At 40.3% G+C, this 17,715-nt stretch overlaps 1 protein-coding gene across 7 annotated transcripts in view; it reads right to left on the bottom strand.

Annotated features, from left to right (window-relative positions):
* Positions 1-10,303, bottom strand: part of LOC136398848 (DNA helicase MCM9) — a 72,426-nt gene extending 62,123 nt beyond the window's left edge. For all 7 annotated transcript variants that reach the window (XM_066373370.1, XM_066373371.1, XM_066373372.1 and 4 more), the window contains exons 1-4: positions 10,005-10,303; positions 7,202-7,520; positions 4,443-4,759; positions 2,431-2,512 (exon numbers count right to left, since the gene is read on the bottom strand). In XM_066373370.1, the coding sequence (XP_066229467.1) occupies positions 2,431-2,512; positions 4,443-4,759; positions 7,202-7,505 (703 nt within the window). In that variant the 5' untranslated portion in view covers positions 7,506-7,520; positions 10,005-10,303. The remainder of the gene's footprint in view (positions 1-2,430; positions 2,513-4,442; positions 4,760-7,201; positions 7,521-10,004) is intronic.
* Positions 10,304-17,715: the final 7,412 nt, after the last annotated feature.

Below are 17,715 nucleotides of genomic sequence, written 5' to 3'. Positions count from 1 at the left end.
GAGATTTGTAGTTGTGAGGACAATGCGTGTAGGGAACAGAAGACGGTAAGGAAACGGGTTTCCATTCCCCGTTCTTGGGCTGGAATTAGCAGCCTTACACAAGCGATGAGAGATCTGTAGTTGTGAGGACAACTCTGTTTGAGATTTGAAGTCTATAAATCCAAAAGACTTTCAAACTCTACTGCACTCTTCTGTCAGTATGGGAAGTTGACAGTGAGGGAGAAGAATGAATGAGGAGAACTGTGTTGATTCAGGGAAAATATCAAGTACTTTGGTTTGAAAAAGCCTTTGATTAAAATTTCAAGCTGATCACTTCGATGGCAGTCTGCTTGTGTGTGCTGTTCAAGCCCAGGCTGAGCGGTGTCCCGTTCATCTCATGGCCGTAAACTACCCTCTACCCACAGCCAAGGAAAGCACCGTTATTCTCCTGTTCTCTTTCTGCATTATAAATACAGCTATCACCAACATATCCATTTAAAAAAACACCAATTTTATTAAGACTATCTCTTATAATATTTAAATGTGGTTACTGCAGAAGAGAGAATAATACTGACCCTCTTGGGTGACAATGCTGATTGACAAAACCTTCCAATATCTAAATTTTTTAAAAAGATTTTATTTATTCATTTTAGAGAGGAGAGAGACAGAAGTGGGGAGGAGCAGGAAGCATCAACTCCCATATGTGCTTTGACCAGGCAAGCCCAGGGTTTCGAACCGGCGACCTCAGCATTTCCAGGTCGATGCTTTATCCACTGCGCCACCACAGGTCAGGCCGAGGCTCATTATTTTTTTATGAGCTGATTTTGTTTTTCCATTTGGAATGGGAAGATTAAAATGTATAGCCCTAATCTTTTCAAATAATATTGTGACCTAAAGCTAAGCATCGTTCTCCTAATAAACAGTTCATTTTTTTATTACTTTCACAGACTTGTGAAAGTAAACTATACACAATATTCTTTCAGATTTGTGTGGTAAGATTGCAAATATCCACCTTTAAAAGTAAAATGTAATTATTATTTGAAAGGAAAAACTTGAAAAAAGGCCCAATTTTCTTAGCTACTTTGGAAGAGTAGTATTGACATGTTAAGAAAATCTCAAGGTAAGTAAGTCTGAACACTGATCACCTTCCATTTGAATGTAGTACTTGTCTCAAAGCAAATAAAATACAATACTCCTAAAAGCAAAAAAATAAATAAAAAATTCATTGTAGAACACTTACATTTTATTGACATGGGCTGACATTAATCCTTGCCCTTTCCCAAATACTTTTTGATTCTTCCCCGGATCCCAAATGAAGAGTAAGAGAGGGCAAGGTGAGCTCAGAGGGGCAAGGATCCAAGTATAACTAAGAATGACATCACAACAACCAGGCTCTGGAGCGTCAGATTTTCAGAACAGCTCCGAAGCTCAGAGAGTCTTTAATTTGCTTGAAACACTGTAGATCATCCAGATCATGAGGCTGACAAAATGTTGTACATCCTTGGTTTAAACTCAATGTCATCCAAGGCCCATATGTTGGACACTTCTGATTAGTACACAATGAGTCAAACTCTATCTGCCTGAACCTCCAGCCCACTGAAACCCAATCACATCTTCTGTAATTCCAATTCCATTTCTATATGACACTCTCCCAACAAATGAAAGTCAGTTGTCATGTCCTCCCTGAGGCTTATTCTCACTAACCACTCACAGTTCTTTCAGTATGATTCAAGTTCCCTCCCAAGCCAGGCAACTGGCCAGTGGAAACACTAAGGACCCTCTGAGGACAGAAGACCCAAATCAGGGGTCTCAAACTCGCGGCCCGCGAGCTGCATGCGGCCCGCCGAACAATTTTGTGCGGCCCGCAGACTAATCCACGAAGTTCAAAATATTTTGGATAAAATTAAGTAAGCCCGTGGATTAGTCTGCGGGCCGCACAAAATTGTTCGGCGGGCCACGAGTTTGAGACCCCTGACCCAAATCAATGTGACTGCTATAGTAGTGTCACCAACACAGAGCAGAGAGAAACAATCACTTCCTTTCTTCTTGACACCATGAAGGCTACAGTAACATGTGACAGCCACATCCTCTGATGCATCGTACATAACTGCCCACACCAACATTGTTTTAAAGTTGCTCCTGTTAAGCTGTGGTGCGCTGAAAAGAGTCCAGGTCTAGAAGTCAGCAGATCTGGGTTCATGTTCCAGGTCTGTCACTTAACTTTCTAAGTGACCTTAGGCAAGTCAGGTTCTTCATCTGTAAAATAATCAGCTGGACAAGACCGCTAAGCTGCAGCCCAGCTTCTGTCCTGCAAGCATGCCCCTCCATGCTAGTCTCTGTTCTCAAGGAAAGCAGTACATCTCCACACTCACTAGTGGGAAAATAAAAAGTAGCTTTTCCACAGCAATATATTAGGACCTCCTGTGTAAGCTAGCAAAAGTTCATTCTTACCAGATTTGCAAGTGTCTACTAAGTCATCTTCTAGGATAACCTTCATAGACCGTGGAATACTTCCAACAGATAGCCTTTGAACCTAGCAAAGAAAAGAAAACAGATACTAAATATGCTTAAATATATGCTAAGTACATTCTGAAGCCTAGCAAATCTTGAAATGACCACTTCTATTTCTCTGTATTGACATACAATTTTTTTTTTTAATGTATGGATTTCATTAGATAAGTGACTTTTTTTTCTTCATTTTTCCGAAGCTGGAAACGGGGAGGCAGTCAGACAGACTCCCGCATGCGCCCGACCGGGATCCACCTGGCATGCCTACCAGGGGACGATATTCTGCCCCTCTGGGGTGTTGCTCTGCTGCATCCAGAGCCATTCTAGCGCCTGAGGCAGAGGCCACAGAGCCATCCCCAGCGCCCGGGCCATCTTTGCTCCAATGGAGCCTCGGCTGCGGGAGGGGAAGAGAGAGACAGAGAGGAAGGAGGGGGGAGGGGTGGAGAAGCAGATGGGCACTTCTCTGTGCCCTGGCCAGAAATCAAACCCGGGACTCCTGCACGCCAGGCCAATGCTCTACCGCTGAGCCAAATGGCCAGGGCCAACATACAATTTAATTATATGGGGATTTACAAAATTTTCTTGCAAACTGTGTATACTATCAGTTTAAAAATTCACTAAAACTAGCCTGACCAGGCAGTGGAGCAGTGGATAGAGCATCAGACTAGGAAATGGAGGACCCAGGTTCGAGACCCCAACATCACCAGCTTGAACACGAGTTCATCTGTTTTGAGCAAAGCTCACCAGCTTGAGGCCAAGGTCGCTGGCCTGAGCAAGGGGTTACTCTGTCTGCTGTAGCCCCATGGTCAAAGCACATAGAAAGCAATCAATGAACAACTAAAGTGATGCAACGAAGAATTGATGCTTCTCATCTCTTTTCCTGTCTGTTTGTTCCTATCTATCCCTCTCTCTGACTCTCTCTGTCACTGTCAAAAAAATAAATAAATAAATAAAAAAGAATTCAATAAAACTAGAGTAAAAGAAAAACACCAATATTTGGAAAATATCTCCAAATATAATCTATCTGTGGATGGTCAAAATAAACACATGCTCCAACTACTAAACATAATTAACAAAGTTACTTACCAGAAATAAAGAAGCAGTTCTTTCCTGATTTCTAGCCATAAGACCTGGTACAAATCACTCAGTTCCTTTGATTACTCCTTAGAAAAAGAACCCTGGTTTTATTCTATGTGAACAAGCGCCCTGTAAAAAGACTTTCTCTCCCAGGCTCCCTTGCATTGGAGTGTGGTCATATGACTAAATTCTGGCCAAGAGGATATAACTAGATATGTTAAAGGAAACTTGGAAGGGGACTACGTAGATGATGACTTGGGTTAGATGGCAGGTGTTTTTGCCTATTCCTCCTTGTTTCTGTACTCTGACTAGGATACAGATGTGATGGAGTTGTAGCTGCCATTTTGGAATATAGACAACCATAAAAATAGAGGCCATGAGTTAAGAATGGTGTAGAAAGATAGAATGAGTCTGTGTCCTTGATACTAAATTAGACTTTGTGTTTAAGTGGCAAGTACAATAAAAATCAGGTGTGTATTAAAGAGTGGTTACGTATATATACCTCATTTGGCACAGCAAATAAAAATTAGGCCTAGCCCCAAAATCCTGCCCACTCCAATATTGAACCCATTTAATATTCTCTTATTCCTTAGTTAGGTACGGCTAGTTTGAACTGCTTAAATATTCACTTAACTTTAACATAATTATTAAGTCATTCCATAACCCTCTTGCCAATACTCTGCATAAAATACATTTATATCATGGTCTCTAACTACTATATTCTGACACATGTGCAACAGGTTCACACTTGATCTTCCACAAAGTGATCTCACAAGTTTCACCTGTAACCCGTTGTGTTCCCAAGTCCTAGCAATTTGCCCATAGCTGAATAACACTTCTTCAAATCTGTCACTTTTCTCATTTATTTGATTATTTACCTGTTCCTGAATTTTGATTTCCTGATAATCTCTACACCTGCTTGGAGATGAAGACAAGTCTGAGAGGCAAGTGAATTTTGAAGAATTACATCTCTCCAAACTGGGACATGAAGATGGCCGGCGGAAGGTATAATAGTGCTCAAAGTCAGCCTTTACCACAAATACATGCTTGCACTTGTTGCACATGTAATCCCGTTCAAACTCCAGGATCTTCACCAGGCTCGTTCGAATCACTGTCCCGGTGACAGATAAAAAGTGTCCCACATCTTTGGTTTTAGGGATGTGCTCCCTCACCAGCTCAGGACAAACGGGCAAACCTGACGAAGGGGGGAAAAAACCAAAATTACATCAACCTTGGCATTTCACTCCACGGAATATACTTTTCTCATATTTCCTGAGGAAGAAAGTATAATTTCAGGGAAAGAAAAACTTCGAGTTTCACTTAAGAAAAACAAATGAAATCAATTAAAATAGAAAAAAATTATTTCAAAGAATAACAATTATCAATAGACTGGCATAAAAGTACAAATCTAGATAATAACCAGGATTAAAAAAAGAATTTGTTTTTATAAGAAGGCTCTCTCCATAGAATCTCAATACAGTATATCATTATAACCATGTTCAACAAAGACTATACTGCCACTGGCCACATAAAAAATCAGTTTATGACCCTGAGTAAACCACACGGCTGAGTGACAAGGAGATGGCAACACAACGGCCAGAGTACCACAGTGCTGGAAGACTCCTCTTTCAGTAAGGGCCAGGATTTACTAATATGTAGGTCTGACAGTGTTTCCAACCCTTGAATTACCTACAGGTTTACTCACACCATCACTTTATCTTTTAGAAACCTTGTGGTTTTCACTGTTAGTAAAAAAGCAACTTAATAGGTACAAAATGTCAGAAAAGTTTTATGTGGGAACACCCTCTTTCTTGTGTTTGGCTGTAATGCATCACTGGAGTCGAGTAAGGCTGGCTGTGACAGTCACCGGCTGCCTCCTAACAGGCTTATCAAAATAGCATTAGTTACACTGGTTCATTTCCCAGGGTCCATTGTCTGGGCCTCAGAATTCAGTAGCTCTGACACCTGGTAAGTGCACACTCAGAACTGTCAGATTTGCCAAGCTCATGAGATAAAACCCTAACAGGTACGATTATACTTTAGTCAGCACATTTTCTCCCTGTTGATAATTATCTACTCCGAAAGCCAAATACAAAACAATAATCAGAAGGTAGTTTGGGAAGCATGGAAATTTTTTTTTTAAGCAACTAATATGAACTGAATGCTTAAGACACCAGGCTAAATTAATCTGTTGTTACAGGCTACAAGCCATGGTGGGATTCAGCTGGTTCGCAACGGTTGGCAGAACTGATACCTAATTTTTTTTTTTTCATTTTTTCGAAGCTGGAAACGGGGAGGCAGTCAGACAGACTCCCACATGCGCCCGACCGGGATCCACCCGGCATGCCCACCAGGGGGCGATGTTCTGCCCCTCTGGGGCGTTGCTCTGTTGCATCCAGAGCCATTCTAGCGCCTGAGGCAGAGGCCACAGAGCCATCCCCAGCACCCAGGCCATCTTTGCTCCAATGGAGCCTTGGCTGTGGGAGGGGAAGAGAGAGACAGAAGAAGGAGAGAGGGAGGGGTGGAGAAGCAGATGAGCGCTTCTCCTGTGTGCCCTGGCCGGGAATTGAACCCGGGACCCCTGCACGCCAGGCCGACGCTCTACCGTTGAGCCAACTGGCCAGGGCCTGATACCTAATTTTTTGTTGAGTTAGGCAAACTGGTTTTAAAATGGCACTTGTAATCAGGGTTCTCTTTAAGGTGGGCACTTGGGCAGCTGCAAACTTATATTCCTTACTCTATTTTAACATTCATCTGTGCAACAGCATATTCTAAATGCCTATAGTCATGTTCATTCTGTTCACAGGTGCAAAAAACTGCAAGTGAGGACACCAATCAAGAAGCAATATGGAAATATCTTACATGATAGTTTTATTGTTTTTTGTCAGGTATTACTTAATATTTTTTCATTAATATTTTAAAATTCTTATAATCTAGTTTTCTGTACCTTTTTTATTGTTCTTATTTAAGTATTAAATGCACGAAATTAAAACTACCTTTCAGTATATTGTTTGTTTATAATTAAACCAGTCATTAGGGCAGAGAACTGGTTGTTAAATTATCTGAATCCCACCCCTGGTTACAAGTCCACAGACAGACTTGAACTTTCTGTTGCTTGCTGAGACTCCCTCTCCATATACTGTATGCTCTGCTAACGAGTGGGCACTGCCAACATGTGGCACTATGACTTCCTTTTCTAGGCTTTCAAGGCTGACTTGCCCACTTCCTAATGAAAATAATCTTTATTTCTATTAACTTAGATTGCATCACATTTTGCCAGTAAGGGAGCCATACTTTTGCTTCGGATAATTTTCGTGTATCTCTGCTCTAGTCTGTGTTGACTTTACAATTTAACTCAGAAAACAAACCTGTTTCCAAATTCCTGGGCAATGCTTCACTAACGTTTTGAGTAATACAAATGTTCATGTATGTCCTCACTCAAAGAGTTAACAAAAAACTCGCTACTCAAAGGGTTAAAACCCCCTCAGGCTGACAAGTGCTATAGCAACTACACAATGAGATTATTTGTAAGTATAAATAACAATTATTTCTTAGTTTTCTATATTTAATATGTGTCAGGATTTCTCAAAAATCTTCCTAGAGAGTAACATGGCAATAAAATCTTTAAATGATTCACCTGAGATTCTGGTATGAAGATTCTGCTTCATGGAGACATCCTCAGGCTGAGAAAGGGACTGGTGGATAGTCAACGCTGATCTTCGCAACGCACTATCAAAAACAGTCAGTACTTCATTGGGGAATGCGTTGAAATATTCTCCAATTTCCATGTTGGTCTCAAAAAGAGTCATGGCATTAACCACAACTGGGTAATGAGCATCTTCATCTCTTTCCTTCAGGATTAAAAGAATATCATTCTTATGGTATTCCGAAGCATATGACTCAAACACTTGACCAACCAGTGCAATCTGATCGCTATTCATCCTGAATCTAGGTAACTGAAGAAAAAAGAAAGAACTGTATTATATATTATTTGCTACTAGACTTACACATAAATTAACAACAAAAAAAAAACTGTGTGGTTGTAAATCATACTGACTTTAGGTCAGTGGTTTTAAAGCAACCACTGGTTTGTGGGCCGGGGCTGGTCCACCAGCAATTTCATGGTGGTATACGAAAGAGTTAACCACCTAGATGTTGCAGACCCAGTAATTATAGACTCTATATATTGTACCATACAACATGGTTAACACTTTCGTGGATTGGCACAAAGTTTCTGGCGGATGGACAGTTGAAAATCACTGCTTTAAGTCACACTATACTCTCAAAATAATACTGAATTTAAATTTTCATTAGACATGAATTATCTGTTACTTAGTAAATGTATCATTTTTTAAATGGGTAAGGAATATGTTAGCACTGATTACAAATACAAAATTGTCCAATGTCTTTCCCATTTATTCCCCCAAAACTTCCCTCTTATTAATCCTATATTATGTAATAAGCCTGCCCCCTTTTTTTCTTTTTAACCCAATCTCCATATATACATTTGTTTACAAGTATAAAATCCTAAGTGCCAGTCTTTTGGCTAGTTACTCCTGGTATCAATTGTCTTGCTTCTGGGTTTTATTCATATAAAGTAGACTTCTCTCTCTCTCTCTCTCTCTCTCTAGATACACAGAGACACAAAACACATGTATGCAGGTGTATTCTGCTACATAAATGGAACATACACTACTATTCAGACTGATAGCCAATTATGATTTGAATAGTTATTAGACTGGCTTTAGAAATTTAAATTTGGAGGTGAATTTATTTCCTATTTTCGTTTCCTGACCCAGGAAAACTATTGGCTTCTGCAAAATCAGCCATTTCAAGTGTTAAAAAAAACTGGATAATTAAACTGAGGAAACAAAATTTGGTCTATAAATGATAACTACAGAATGAAAGTAAGTACAGTAAATTTTATTACTTCACCTGCCCTATTACCCTAGCACTACTTTTAAAAATTTGAATATACACATTAAAAGAGTCTACCCCATTCTGTTTTTATGTATACATGCAGGTATCTACCATGTACAAGGCACTATGCTTCGAGATAAAAGCACAATCAAAGGTTCTGTATGCCCTAAATAGAACTAAGAGGCAGATCAACATAGGAGTGTTCTAACAATGGTAAAAATGCAGTATGAATAGGAGCACAAAGGAGAGAAGGATCAAATTTAAATGGGGTGACAGTCCCAAATAAACAGTCCAAACTGGATCATTTAAGAACTCTTATTTGGTCTGGAAAAATAGAGAGTACTGGAGGAAAAGTGTACTTTAATTTGGCTTATTTCATTCAACTATAATTTGGCTTATTTCATTCAACTAACACTGACTGCACTAGGCTCTAAAAGAAGTTGACTAAAGAATCCTGACAATTAAGATAGTACTGTGAGATTAACAGATGAGTATATGCATATCTAACAGAATAAGGGAAAGTAAATTATGGCTACTACATTGTAAATCAATGTGTTTTGGTTAGGTAACATAAACTCAGCCCAGCGTAAAGGGGAAAATGCACGTTGGAGGGAACTATACAGTATTTCTATGATGTGGCTTTTGCTTCATAATAAATAAATAAAAAAAAAAATATATATATATATATATATATATATATATATATACTCCCAAAAGTGGCTACAAGAGAATCTCTAAGAGTCTACGAATGCATATTTTGGAGCCAAAAATTTAGCAGTTTAAAAGACAGCTCCACACAGGGCAGGAAGGGGGTAGCCTCAGAACTCATAGTTCAAATTCAAGTCAGATTAAATTTCGCCTACTCATTTTTTTTAAACAAAGCAACTTCTTTAAAAATAGCATTCATTTTCAATATCTGTGCAAAACTGATCAGCTGTTTCTAAGCAGTTTGCTAATCCCACAAAAGTACCCAGCCAGAAACAGACTAGTGGTACTTATTCTTTTATAGCTTCCAAGTCCCTTTTTTTTTTTTTATTGAATAGCTGAGGTTAAAATACAATGTTAAAGTTATTACTTTACCCTCCAGACAAAAGTGTGAAGCACCAACAAGTAAAGCCATGAGAGTGAGTAAGTGGAGACGGCAAGCTGGTTCCCTGGGAATCACCTCCCGTCCAGTCGCCTCTCCGCACCTGCCGGGAGCCACGCCCCCTCGCTGGGCGCGCCGCGTCCTAGGCCCCGCCCCTACCCCCGCCCGCCTATCCAGCTGGCCGCTGGGCAGACGTGGTTGGTCCCTGCGCGGAGGACTGTCTCTGCACACTTACGGCTTTGCAAGCAGCCCCTGACCTACACCATCTAGGCAGGACTCGGATACTTCCCGGGCTCGGCTCCCGGGCAGCTCCGTCACCGGACCGGTCCCGGAATTGAATAGTTTTTGAAGTAACCAAGTGTGGGCGACATTTGGGACGAACTGCGGGAGAAAAAATAAATAACAGTGAAACGCGGCAGCGGTCGTCACTTACAGGCGATTATTCAATGTCAGAAGCCACCGGGCGCGCGCTGCTGCCCACGCGGAGTGGCGCGGAGACCTCCGGCCTGGCGGCGGGGTCGCGCCGCGGGCCCAGGGTCGCGAGGAGGCCTGTAGGCGGGGCAGGCAAGGCGCGAACGCGGGGCCGCTCGAGGCGCCGTCTGCCGCGGGGGCGCGCAGACTCCGGCGGGTCCGCCTCGCGGCAGAGCGAAATAGGCGCTCCGCGAGCGGCTGGGCCCGGCCCGCGCTCCCGACGGACGGCGGGCTGCGCTCCGCTCAACTTCGCAGATCAGGTGGCTCTTCCGGGTGGAAAGCGGGCGGGCGCGCGCCCCGCCTGGCTCCCCTGGACGCCAGGGGGCGGGGCGCAGCGGAGTGGGAGGGGCGGGGCGGGGCTGGAACGGGACGGAAGAAAGGGTTGCGTGGTGCTGGGTTGGTCTATTATCTAGGCACTCTTTCAACCCCAGAGCCACAAAGATTTTTCTCCTGGGTCGTCTTCTGGAAGTTTTAGAGTGAAGGTTTTATGTTTACGCGTATGATTCATTTTGAGCTAATTTTTATACATGCAACAATACGGATCCTGGGTAACATTTTACTGTGTATGGATAGCTAGCACCATTTTTTGAAAGAGCTGTCTGTCCTTTTTCCACTGAAAGAAAAGTCTTTGCTTTTATGTGAAAAATAAGTTTTCCTCATAGGTGTGAGTTTAAGACTTTCCTATTCCCATATTGACCTATCTATAGATGCTGTGCAATGCCAACAAAATTAGACAAATACATATGTTGCCATATGTACATGTCTATCTTTACAAAAATACCACGTTGTCTTTGCTGTAACTTACAATGAGTCTTCAAATCAGATAGCGTTTGGCATCCAATTTTGTTGTTTTTAAAAATTGTTCTGTTTTGTGTGTTTCCATATGAATTTTCTTTTTAGTTTAGTTTTTTTTTTTTTTTAGCTTAATCCCTTCACCTTTTTCACCCAGCCCTGCAACGCTCCTCTTCTATGACAGCTGTCAGTCTGTTCTCTAAAAGTGTTTCTATTATGTTTGTTAGTTATTTTGTTCATAAGATATTCCACATATGAGTGAACTCATATGGCATTTGTCTCTCTCTGGCTTATTTCACCTAGCATAGTGCTCTCCAGGTCCATCCCTGCTGTCTGAAATGGTAAGATTCCTTTTTTTTTTTTTTTTTTTTTTTTTTTTTAATGGTCGAATAAAATGAATTTTAAAACCAGTTTGTCGCCCTGGCCGGTTGGCTCAGCGGTAGAGCGTCGGCCTGGCGTGCGGGGGACCCGGGTTCGATTCCCCGCCAGGGCACATAGGAGAAGCGCCCATTTGCTTCTCCACGCCCTCCCCCCTTCCTCTCTGTCTCTCTCTTCCCCTCCCGCAGCCATGGCTCCATTGGAGCAAAGATGGCCCGGGCCCTGGGGATGGCTCCTTGGCCTCTGCCCCAGGCGCTAGAGTGGCTCTGGTCTCAGCAGAGCCACGCCCCGGAGGGGCAGAGCGTCGCCCCTGGTGGGCGTGCCGGGTGGATCCTGGTCGGGCGCATGCGGGAGTCTGTCTGACTGTCTCTCCGACTGTCTCTCCCCGTTTCCAGCTTCAGAAAAATACAACAAACAAACAAACAAAAAAACCAGTTTGTCATTTTCTGTTAATGAGCTGGAATTTTTGTTGGCATTGCACAGCATCTATAGGTAGGTCAATATGGGAAGAATTTACATGTTAATAATTTGAGTCATATTGATCTTTGAACAAAGTAAACCTCCCCATTTATTTAGGTGTTAAATAGATAATATCTCTCAACAATGTTTGATTTTTGGTTAAATCTATCTCTAACTCAGATTTGCCTATAAAATTATGTGGAGGAGGAAATCAGTCTGTGTTGATGTTATGTAAATGATATTTCCCATTTCAGTTTCTGATTGTTCCCTTCCAGTATGTAGAAATGCATTTGACTTTTTAAATTTAGTTTTTAAATTAAAAAAAATAATAAACTTAAATTTTAGAGCAGTTTTAGGTTCACAGCCAAATTGAGCTGAGCCTGACTAGGTGGTAGCACAGTGGATAGAGCATCAGACTGGGACACAGAGGACCCAGGTTCGAAACCCCGAGGTCACCAGCTTGAGCATGGGCTCATCTGGTTTGAGAAACTCAGCTTGAACCCAAGGTCTCTGGCTTGAGCAAGGGGTCACTCGGTCTGCTATAGTCCTCCTGGTCAAGGCACATATGAGAAATCAATCAATGAACAACTAAAGAACCGCAACGAAGAACTGATATTTCTCATCTCTCTCCCTTCCTGTCTGTCCCTATCTGTCCCTCTGTCTCTCTCTGTTTCTCTCGCACACACACAAAAAATTAAACAGAAAGTACAGAGTTCTCATGTACCCCTCTGTCCCCACACACCCACACCTACACCACTATCAACATCCCCTTACTAAAGTGGTGCATTTGTTAAAATCGATGAACCTACATTGACATGATTAACGCCCAAAGTTCAGGGTTTACAGTAGGTTCACTGTTGGTGTTGTACATATTGTGTGGGGTTTTTAAAAAAAGAATTATAACATGTACATACTGTTGTAGTATATGGAATAGTTTTACTGCCCTAAAAATATTCTGCCTATTTGTCCCTCCCTCTCACCTCACCCCTAGCAGCAACTGACCTTTTTATTGTTTTCATAATCTTGCATTTCCCAGGACATCATCTATTTGAAGATTGGCTTCTTTCACTTAGTAATATACATCTAAGTTTTCTCCATGTCTTTTCATGGTTTGATGGCTCATTCCTTTTTGGTGCTAAATATCCATTATCTGGATGTAACACACTTTCATCCCCTCACCTACTGAATGAGATCTTGGCTGCTTCCAAGTGTTGTCAGTTATGAATAAAGCTGCTGTATACATCCATGTGCAGGATTTGGTACAACAGAAGCTTTCAACTCCATTGGGTAAATACCAAAAAGTGTGACTGCTGGATAATAGGGTAAGAGTATGTTTAGTTTTGTAAGAAACCACCAAATTATTTTCCAAAGTGGTTGTACCACTTTGCATTCCCACCATCAACAAATGTGAATTTCTGTTGCTCCACATCCTCTACAGCAGTGGTCCCCAACCCCCCGGGCGGCGGACGGGTACCGGTCTGTGGGTCATTTGGTACTGGTCCGCAGAGAAAGAATAAATAACTTACATTTTTTCCGTTTTATTTATATTTAAGTCTGAACGATGTTTTATTTTTAAAAAACGACCAGATTCCCTCTGTTACATCTGTCTAAGACTCACTCTTGATGCTTGTCTGGGTCACGTGATACATTTATCTGTCTCACTCTAAAGGCCAGTCTGTGAAAATATTTTCTCCGCACCCCAATCCAACGCTCCATCCACTGCGCCACCGCCTGGTCGAAAATATTTTCTGACATTAAACCGGTCCGTGGCCCAAAAAAGGTTGGGGACCACTGCTCTATAGCATTTGATGTCAGTGTTTTGGATTTTGACCATTCTAATAGGTGTGTAAAAGTTTTATTTTGCATTTCACAGATGACAAATGATGTTGAACATCTTTTCATATACTTATCTGTGTCTCTTCTTTGGTGAGGTGTCTTTTCAGGTCTTTTGTCCTTTTTTAAATCAGGTTACTTGTTTTCTTATGGTTGAGTTTTGAGAGTATTTTGTCAGATGTGTCTTGCAAATATTATCTTTGTTTGGTAAACCTGTGGCTTATCTTCTCATTCTCTTGACATTGTCTTTCACAGAGCTGATTTTTCATTTTAGTCAAGTCTAGCTTATCAATTATTCTTTTATTGAGTGTTCTTTTGGTGTTTTACTTTAAAAAAGTCATAACCAAACCCAAGGGCATTGAGGTTTTTCCTGTGTTCTAGAATTTTTTCAGTTATGTGTTTTAACACTTAAGTCTGCGATGCACTTTGAGTTAATTTTGTGAAGGTTGTGAGATCTGTGTCTAGATTTTATGGTTGTCCATGTGGATGTCCCGTTGTTTTAGTACCATTAGTTGAAAAGACTATCTTTGCTTCACTTGCCTTTGCTCTTTTGTCAAAGATCAGTTGACTATATTTACATGGGTCTATTTTGGGGCTCTCTGTTCTGTTTCATTGATCTCTTTGTCTAATCTTTCACCAATATCATGCTGCCTAGTACCAATACTATAGCTTTATAGTAAGTATTAAAGTTGGGTAATGTTAAGTCCTTGAACTTAGTTCTTCCTCAATATTGAATTGGCTATCCTAGGTCTTTTGCCTCTCTCTATAAACTTTAGGATCAGTTTGTCAACATCCACAAAATTATTTGCCAGAATTTTGATTGAAATGGGATGAATCTATAGATCAAATTGTGAAGTGCCTGACCAGGCAGTGGTGCAGTGGATAGAGCTGCGGACTGGGATGCAGAAGACTCAGGTCGAGACCCGAGGTCTACAGTTTGGGCGTGAGCTCATCTGGCTTGAGCAAAAATAGCTCACCAGCTTGGACCCAAAGTCGCTGGCTCTAGCAAGGGGTTACGCAGTCTGCTGAAGGCCCATGGTCAAGGCACATATGAGAAAGCAATCAATGAACAACTAAGGTGTCAAAACGAAAAACTGATGATTGATGCTTCTCATCTCTCTCCATTCCTGTCTGTCTGTCCCTATCTATCTGTCCATATCTATCCCTCTCTCTGACTCTCTGTCCCTGTATAAACAAAAAAAAAGAGAAGAAAAAAGTTGTGAAGAACTGACGTTTTGACAACATTGAGTCTTTCTATTTAGAACACAAAATAGCTGTCTCTCCATTCAATTCTTCTTTGTTATCTTCATCAGTTTTAAAGCTTTCCTGGTATAGATCTTGCATATATATATATTTTTTAATTTTATTTATTCATTTTAGAGAGGAGAGAGAGGGAGGGAGGGAGGGAGAGAGAGAGAGAGAGAGAGAGAAAGAGAGAGAGAGAGAGAGAGAGAGAGGAGAGACGGGGGGAGGAGCTGGAAGCATCAACTCCCATATGTGCCTTGACCAGGCAAGCCCAGGGTTTCGAACCAGCGACCTCAGCATTTCCAGGTCGATGCTTTATCCACTGAGCCACCACAGGTCAGGTCATATATTTTGTTAGACATCTAACTATTCCTTTTTGGGGGTGCTAATATAGATGGTAATATGCTTTTAATTTCAAATCTACTTGTTCATGGCTGTTATAAAAGAAAGCAATTTACTTTGCATATTACCTTGTATTCCTAAATTTTTTTTTTTTTTTTTTTCAGAGACAGAAAGAGTCAAAGAGAGGGATAGATAGGGACAGACAGGAACGGAGAGAGATGAGAAGCATCAATCATTAGTTTTTTGTTGTGACACCTTAGTTGTTCATTGATTGCTTTCTCATATGTGCCTTGACTGTGGGGCTACAGCAGACTGAGTAACCCCTTACTTGAGCCAGCGACCTTGGGCCCAAGCTGGTGAGCTTTGCTCAAACCAGATGAGCCCGAGCACAAGCTGGCGACCTTAGGGTCTCGAACCTGGGTCGTCTGCATCCCAGTCCGACACTCTATCCACTGCGCCACCGCCAGGTCAGGCTGTATCCCTAAATCTTGCTATAATTTCTTAATAGTGCTAGAGGGTTTTTTTTGTAAATACCTTTAGATTTTCTACAAAGACAACCATGACATTTTTGAGTAAAGACAGTTTTATTTCTTCTTTCCAATTTGTATGCTTTTTAAATTTCCTTTTCTTGTCTTTTTGCATTTAGCTAGGACTTCTAGTATGCTGTTGAAAGTAATGATGAGAAGGGACATCCTCACCTTGTTCATAGTCTTCATGGAAAAACTTTATGCTTCTCACCATTAAATATGATGTTAGCTGTAGGGTTTTTTTGTTTGTTTGTTTTTTTAAATTTTTTAAAATTTATTCATTATAGAGAAGGAAGAGAGAGAGAGAAAGAGAGAGAGAGAGAGAAGGGGGGAAGAGCGGGAAGCATCAACTCCCATATGTGCCTTGACCAGGCAAGCCCAGGGTTTTGAACCGGCTGTAAGGTTTTTTAGGTGTGCTTTATCAACTTGAGGAAGTTTCCCTCTATATCTAGTTTTCTGGGAGTTTTTACTATGAGTGAATATTTGATTTTGTCAAGTGCTTTTTGGCATCTCTTGATACAGTCCTGTGATTTGCCTTCATTGGCCTGTTGATGTGATGGATTACATCAATTTATTTTCAAATGTTGAAGTAGCCTTGCATTCCTTGAATAAATCCCACTTGGGTGTGGTGTCCAACTTTTTTTATTCATCATTGGATTGAATTTGTTAATTTTATTGAGGATTCTGCATCTACATTCATAAGGGATATTGTTTTATTTTATTATGATGTCTTTGTCAGATTTTGGTATTAGGGGTGATGCTGGCCTGAAAGAATGAGTTAAGGAGTATTCCCCTTTCCTGTGCTCTGGAAAGATATTTTAAAGAAATGGAGTAATTTTGCCCTTAAATGTTTAGTAGATTCACATAATCCCCTGGGCCAGATGCTTTCTGTTTTGTAAGATTTTTGATTATTGAGTCAATTTCTTTAATGGATATAGTTCTGTTTAGACTAGTTTTTCAGCCAATGTGCCTTTCAAGAAACTGGTCCATTTTATCTACATTAAATTTGTGGGCTTAGAGTTGTTTTAACATCTGATAATTATCCTTTTAAAGTTCTTGGGACCAGAAGTGATGTTTCTTCTTTTATTTCTGATATTGTAATTTGTGTGTTCTCTCTTTTTTTCTTAATTAGCTTGGCTAGAGGCTTATCAATTTTGTTGATCTTTTCAAAGAACTGGCTTTTGGTTTTGTTGATTGTCTTTATTGATTTCCTCTTTTCAGTTTCATTGATTTCTGCTTTTTTATTGTTTCTTTTCTTTCTTTTTCCTTTCCTTTTTTATTTGTTTTTTTCCTTACTTTGGATTTAATTTGCTCTTCATTTTCTGGTTACCTAAGGTGGAAGTTTAGATGATTGATTTTAGATCTTTTTCTTTTGTAATATATGTGTTCAATGCTTTAAATTTCCTTCTATGCACTACTTTTGCAGCATCTCACACATTTTAATAAATTGTTATTTTCATTCAGTTCAAAATATATTTTAAATTTCTCTTGGGATTTTTTCTTTGACCTATGTGTTATTTTAAAGTGTGCAGCTTAATCTCCAAGTATCTTGTGATTTTTTCAGCCTTCTTTCTGTTAATTGATTTCTAGTTTACTTCCATTGTGGTCTTGGAGCAGACATTGTAGGATTTCTATTTTAAAGAAATTTAAAGGTATGTTTTATGGCCTAGAATGTGGTCTATTTTGGTGAACATTTCATGTGAATTTGAGAAGTATGTAATCTGCTGTTGTTGGATAAAGTAGTCTATATATGTTCATTATATCCAGTTGATTGATGATGTTGTTGGGTTCAACTATGGCCTTACTTATTTTCTGCTTGCTCAGCCTGTCTGTATATAGACAGGTGTTTAAGTCTTTGGCTGTAATAGTGGGAACATCTATCTATTTCTCCTCGCAGTCTATCAGTTTTTGCCTCACATATTTTAGGGCCCATATATATTAAGAATTGTTATGTTCCTCTATCACTTAATCTTTTATACTGAAATCATGTAGTTTTAAATCATTTATCATTTTATTTCCATAAATTTTTTATGTATTTTAAAATTATTTTACTGTATTACTGTAATTCTTAATTTCTATTTTTGTCCTACTATTTTC

Source organism: Saccopteryx leptura, chromosome 3, assembly GCF_036850995.1.
Source record: "Saccopteryx leptura isolate mSacLep1 chromosome 3, mSacLep1_pri_phased_curated, whole genome shotgun sequence".
NCBI lineage: Eukaryota > Metazoa > Chordata > Mammalia > Chiroptera > Emballonuridae > Saccopteryx > Saccopteryx leptura.
The sequence above is the reverse complement of the archived record's forward strand: the minus strand, read 5'-3'. Positions and strand labels throughout refer to the sequence as shown.